Raw genomic sequence first — 5,952 nt, forward strand, 5'->3', positions numbered from 1 at the left:
TCCAACCACCTTCACCTCACCCCATTCCCAATCAACTTTCTCACTCCCCACTACAGGAAGTTGGCACCACCAGCTCTCAAGCCTCTAACCCAAAGCCTCAGCTTCCCACCCGACTCTGAGACCAGGAAGCTCCCACCTGGCAGGGGCAGCCTGCCACCACCCCATGTAGAGCCAGCAGCCAGCCCTTAAGAGTCTAGAGTCTGTCTCTGTCCTCAGCCCTCCACATATTCTAATCTAAATCCTTCCTCTCAAAGTGTGGTCCAGGAACCCGCAGTAAAGGCAGCACCTGGAGCCTATGAGAAATGCAGGTTCCCAGGCCCAGCCCAGAGATAGAGTCTGCATTCATCTGCACCTTAATGTGTAAGAAGCACTACTCAAAACAATCTGATCTGCTGAAAAGTCATCCCCTCCACCCTCCTCCTCAATAGAGGGGGTGGCTCGTGGAGCAAGAGCCAGTGAGGAAGCCTGGCCTCACAGTTGAGCCACAATTCAGACCTCTTTTTCACAGTGGAGAGAAATGCTGGGGATGATCTGGACACTCCAGAGAGAACCCTGAGAAGCCAGTGAAGCCTGGGACCATCAGCAGAGAGGAACAGCCACGGCCGGGCTATGTGGGGAGATCCAAGCAGGGGTTTGGGGGCAAAGGGGACACCCGATGAGAAAGAAAGGCGTGCCCACCTTTGCACACAGCGGTGGGGTGGTTCCCTCTGGGCTCCTGCCACCATCTTCAGCCCCTGTCGGGCACCTACAGCCAAGAACAGCTCCTGCTGTGCAGCCTGGATCTGCCGGATGACGAGGCTTCTTCCCTCCCTCTTGCTGGCAAAGTTACCATCGCCCACCGGCTGCATTGCTGGTAGTGGGTGCTCAGGAAATGTTTGTTGAATTGAGAGGAAGCCACAGCTTGTGCGGAGTCTGGATAATTCACCAGACGTGGATCTCAGTGGTTGGGGTGGGGGGCGGGGAACAGGGACTAAGTAGGAAAGACGAGTCCTGATGTCGTACTTAGCTAGAGTTGCTGTTTCTCTGCCTCTTGAGTCCCTTCCTGAGACCTTGCTTTGGCATGACACAGTGCAGGGAAGTGGTGGGAAGAGGAAGTTGGAGATGGCAGAAAACGACCCCAGGTGGCAGGCTCCCCCTCCCCCATTCAGGATGCACTCAGGTCTAACCTGGGGGTGGAGGAGGAGATCCCTGAAGATGAGCTCCCCAACCCTGCTGTGGGGAGAGACAGCCATCTGTCCCCTCTTCACCCCACCCTGCTTCAGAGACTTTCTCGAGATCCTTCCTTTCACAGAGGAGACCTGAGCTCTGCTCTTCTGTCCCCAGCTCCGTCCCTGCTGGCTGTGGCCTCCCTTCCTCTGGGCCTCAGCCTCCTCTTCCCGAAAGGTAGTAGGCAGCCAGGTGATTGTGAGGTTCCCCCAATGGTCATCCAGTGATTCTGGGACTGAGAGTCACATGGGTGCAAGGCAGGGGAAAGTGTAGGAAAGGGCCCCAGGCCTGGGCTAGCCATGCCAGCTGCTGCGGCTGGCATCAGTTGACAAGCTGGCAGTACCTGACGAGCCAGGAGCCAGCAGCTGGAGAGGGTGGCCAGGCCCTGGGGGTGACGGGTGCTAGGTGAGCCGGCTGCTGAGTGCTTCCAAGCCTCGTCCTCTTGTCATGGCAGGGAGCCTGTGGCCTGGGCAGCAGCAGGCTTGGGACAGAGCTCACCAGCCTCACAGACCAGGCGTGGCGCGGGCGTGCACCAGGGGCTGTACCTGCAGGTGAGAGCACATGCGTGCACAGGGGGCACCTGTGAGGGCGGGAGCTGGCTCCTGGCCTTCACGGTCTCACTCCCCTGGAGAGTTTGCCAAACTGCTCAGCCAGGCCGCCACAGCCACCAGCCACCACACACCCATGGCGCAGACTCTGGACAGCGCCTCCCCTCCTCTCCCCAGCCTGGTCCCCTGCTCCCATGAGCTTTTCTCAGCATCTTCCTGCAGGGCCAGGACCCCCTGTCCTGCTCCTCACACCTCCTGCACCCCTCGCCCTTTGGCTGCCTCCTCTAGGGGCCCTGCTCCGAGGTGTCAGGCCCTGCTGGGCCCCAGCCTTGCCAGGCCTGTCTTCTCTGGGCTCCAGGGGCTCTGCCCCTTTGGGAGGCCCGGAACAAGTCTGGGCTTGTGGCCTGGCCTGGGGCTCGGTCGACCCTAGGGGCTGCTCCTGGCCCTCCAGCCGGGACACAGCGCTCTCCTGGGCCCCAGGCTTTGAACTGAGCATACACGTGCTCTCCTGAGGCCCAGAGCTACTGGCACCTCCTAGGGAGAGATCGAGGGGAACCAAGTCTGAGTTTGGTGGAGAGCCCGGACTGGCTGGACTGGCTGGACTGGCTGCCAAATCTCCCAACTCCTCTTTCAGCCCCTCTGGTGATTCCGATGCTGGGGTGGGGGTGGTTCCGCCACCCGGGGCACTGGTGGGTCCGCCAGGCTCCATCCTGCTCTGAATCTGCTCATGTTCCTTCTCATTCGGAGTCTTTCTGGTGCTTTGGCTTCCCTGAAAACAAGAGGTTGGCTCTACTGGTTGGTGAATTTAGGGCTCATGTCCCTAGCCCACCCCATCCTAGGTCCGAGTACCCACCTCCTGGCTCTCTGGCTCCTGCCTGTCTTCCTTCATTTCCCACCTGCAGAAACACAGCACTTGGCAGGTCCCACTCCCAACCCACCCCACCTCATGTCACCTGCTCCATAGCCGGCAGCCCACATCCCCCAGGGGGAACCGAAAGCCCAGGGGTCTCAGAGGAGGGTCAGAGCCACAACGAGGCCCCAGGATGTTTCCCTTCCAGCCTGACCTTCCGCCCCAAACCCAGCCATTTCCTCTGAACACTGCCCACTATAGCGGGTCCCCAGCTGCTGTTTATGGCCAAGCCTGCAGCACCTTGAGTTCTGTGGGGACGATGGGCGTGTCCCAGCCTGTGCTGCCTGGGAAAGGCGCGCCTGACTTCCCCCGGGGAAAGGAACTGCTGTAATTACCGCCGGCCTCCCAGGGCACCAGGCTCTTGCTGCAGCTGCCTTTGCCGATGGCCTCTCCCAGCATCTCATTAACCTGCCACCAGGCAGCAGTCAGCCAAGAGGCAGAGGCCCTGGGGGCTGGAGCAAGCACCTGGGCCAGGCGGCCTGACCTCCCAGAGGTAAGGCAGGGCCAGAAAGTCCAAGAGCCCAGAACCTCCCCCGATTTTGCTCCCTGTCTCACGTTACCTGCGGGCCCTGCCAGTCAGCCTCTCTGTCCCTCGAGCCTTGCTGCGTGTGGCCAGCGCCACCACGGGTCTGCCCTGTTGCCCACCCCAAGTAGCACTGCCTGCAAGAGATGGTACACATCAAGAGAGAAGAGGGTCATGGCAGCCCGGTTCCTTCACCAGCTCCTGGGACCTGATCCTCCTCCTCTCTCAACTCACCTTTGCCTTCAGGGGGCAGTGGTGGGGGCTGTAGCTTTCGCTGACTCCTGGGACCTAAAGGGGAAGAGGAAATTGGGAAAGGGTAGGATCACAAAAGAGCCAAAGCAGCAACATCAGCTCTTTCAGGACCAGGAAGTTGTCAGTCCTTCTCTTGGTCCAGTTGTGAGTGTTCTGGTTCCCAGAAAGATGTCTGGCCTGGGTGCTGGGGTTGGGGGGTGCGGTTAGGGCAGTATCAGGGGAGCTGGGCCCCTGTGCTAGCTTTGCCACTCTGGCTAGGTGACCAGCAGAGCAGCCTCTCCAGCCTTGGCTTCCTCATGTGTAAAATGAGGGGCCAGCGATGCAGTGGAATTATCCCTATATTAGACAAGGAGCAGCTGCCACCCAGGAGGATCAAACACCTCAAAACGACCTCAGTACTGACTTCCTAGTGAGCCTTCTCTCCAGACCTTCTGGGGGCAGAACCCAGGACAAGGCTTGTAGGTTTAGAGGATGCGAAGAAAGGTCATGGTGCCTCCTCTGATAGGGAGCAGAGGAAGGAAGATGTTCTTTCATGCTTCTTTCCAGCTCTGAAAATAGGTGGTAAGCCAAGAGACAGAGGACAGAGAGAAAGAGGGAGCAAGGGGTGAAAAACTCCAGGAGGGGTGGGGTTGTGGGGTTTTGGCTCACCCCTCGTGCTGCCCACCCTGGCTGGGCCCTCTTCCCGAGGCTTGCTGGAGCCCTGTCGCCTGCATTGCAGAGAGAGGGAGTCAGGCTGGCTGGTGGCGGGAAGGACAGAGGCTGCAGAGCTGCTGGTGGGCCAACACCCCCTCCCCCACCCTAGCCCCAGGCCTAAGGACAGCAGGGAGAGGGTGGGCCCAAGAAATATGGGAAACCCAGTGCCTGCACAGAGCCCTTAGCCCAGGGCCCAACCGGAGGGCCCAGGCAGATCCTCACCACCCTGGGAAGGGTCCCAGCCGCCCTCCAAGAGGCGCCCACAGTTAGCCTGACACAGCCCCACAGCATGTCAACCCAGCAGCTGCCGGGCCCTGCCACCCACGTGGGCTTGGCTTTGTCCAGGTCCCACGGGCGGCGCCAGTCACCCTGTGCATCTCTGTGCCGGGCCAGGCGGGCCTGGTCGATCTGCTCCCGCTCCTGCTTCCACTGGGCATAGTCCCAGCTCACCTCCAGGGGGCCCCCCAGTGCCCGGTGGGGAGCTGGGCCTGGGACCAGGGCTGGACTCCCAGGCTCCCGGACACCCTGCAGGGAGAAGACACTAAGCACCATAGGGTGGAAGCAGAAACAGCCCTGGGTTTGGGATGGGGATCCAGAGAGTCTGCTAACCCCTTCCTCTCTGAAGGTTTTGACGTCCCCACCCCAAAATTAGATCCATTCCATGTCGGTTAAATCCTGTTTGCCATAGGCATGGTTTCCATCCAGGGTTAGCTGTGTCTTTGGGGCAAGATGACGTCTCTGTTGGTCATTTCCTCATCTGTGAAATGGGGATAATAATAGTGCTATTCACGGGGTTGTTGCTGGGGTGTGTGGTCAGGCCGAGGGTGGAGAGACACCCAGCTGCTGGGAGCAAGAGCCAAGACTAGGGACTGCTGCCATCTAGAGGTCACACCTGGCACATGGCCAGTCTCTCACACCCTAGACCCACCTCCAGACCCCACCAGCTTGCCACCAGAGGTCCAGGAGGGGTTAGGGGCTGGGACACATCTCTCACTTGCACTGTCTCTGCATGACCCACCCGATGTGAAGACTGGTCAGAGTAGGGAAGAAGGAGTGGGAATTCTTGCCAGTGCTGCCTGGGCCACATCCCCCCAGATGGGGACATATGTGACTCAGCTTCCATGCCTCCCCCAAATGGGGACCACCACATTCATGTCCCCATCCCTTCTTGGGAAGGTACCTTCCGTACAGAATCTGAGCTGATGGCCGTCGGCATGGAGGGGCTCCGGCCCAAGCCCCCTCCAGGTGACCCTTCTGCTCCCTGGTTCCGTGCTCTGGTGCGCTTCTCACTTACGATCCGCTTGGCCTGGGGGAGGTGAGGATGGGCAGTGTGGCACAGGCAGGGAAGAAGAGGAGGCTTCCTGGCTCATAGGCTTCCCCTACCCACCCTGCTCACCTCAGCTTTGTTTTCCATGGTCACAGCCAGATCCACCCGCTCCCCTAAGCAGAAGGTGCCAGTGTGGGCCTCTGCCTGCTCATCCTCAAGCATCTCACTGGCTGTTCCAGGTCCACGGGCACTCCTTGCCCAGTTCCGGCTGACCACCCGCTTCCCCTGCAGAATGAGGTGCCATGCTGTGAGACCACATGGGCAGCACTGGGCAGAAGTTGGGGGTTGGGTCCTTTGGGTGCTTCCCCAGGCTGGGTTCAAGCCCTGGCCCTCCCTGGAATGCCCACTGAGGAGCTGCCTCTGTGAGGCGTTCACATACCAGTGGCATTAGGTTATCCAGGCCTGGGGCCACCCAGGGGCCCAAGACGCCACAGTGGCCCATCTCTGAGCTGGGAAATCCAAAGCACTCAGACAACGAGGCTCTGTTCTCAGA

At 60.1% G+C, this 5,952-nt stretch overlaps 1 protein-coding gene across 1 annotated transcript in view; it reads right to left on the reverse strand.

Moving 5' to 3' along the window:
• Window positions 1-6: 6 nt before the first annotated feature.
• The window catches only part of LOC104994402 (chromosome unknown open reading frame, human C15orf52), a 7,811-nt gene continuing 1,865 nt past the window's right edge, over window positions 7-5,952 (reverse strand). Inside the window, 8 exon segments of the mRNA XM_010847943.1 lie at window positions 7-2,523; window positions 2,608-2,650; window positions 3,225-3,324; window positions 3,422-3,475; window positions 4,088-4,146; window positions 4,458-4,657; window positions 5,313-5,438; window positions 5,529-5,684. Coding sequence (XP_010846245.1) covers window positions 1,960-2,523; window positions 2,608-2,650; window positions 3,225-3,324; window positions 3,422-3,475; window positions 4,088-4,146; window positions 4,458-4,657; window positions 5,313-5,438; window positions 5,529-5,684 — 1,302 coding nt within the window. The 3' untranslated portion in view covers window positions 7-1,959.

The sequence above is a fragment of the Bison bison genome, unplaced genomic scaffold (assembly GCF_000754665.1).
Source record: "Bison bison bison isolate TAMUID 2011002044 unplaced genomic scaffold, Bison_UMD1.0 scf7180017864259, whole genome shotgun sequence".
Lineage (NCBI taxonomy): Eukaryota > Metazoa > Chordata > Mammalia > Artiodactyla > Bovidae > Bison > Bison bison.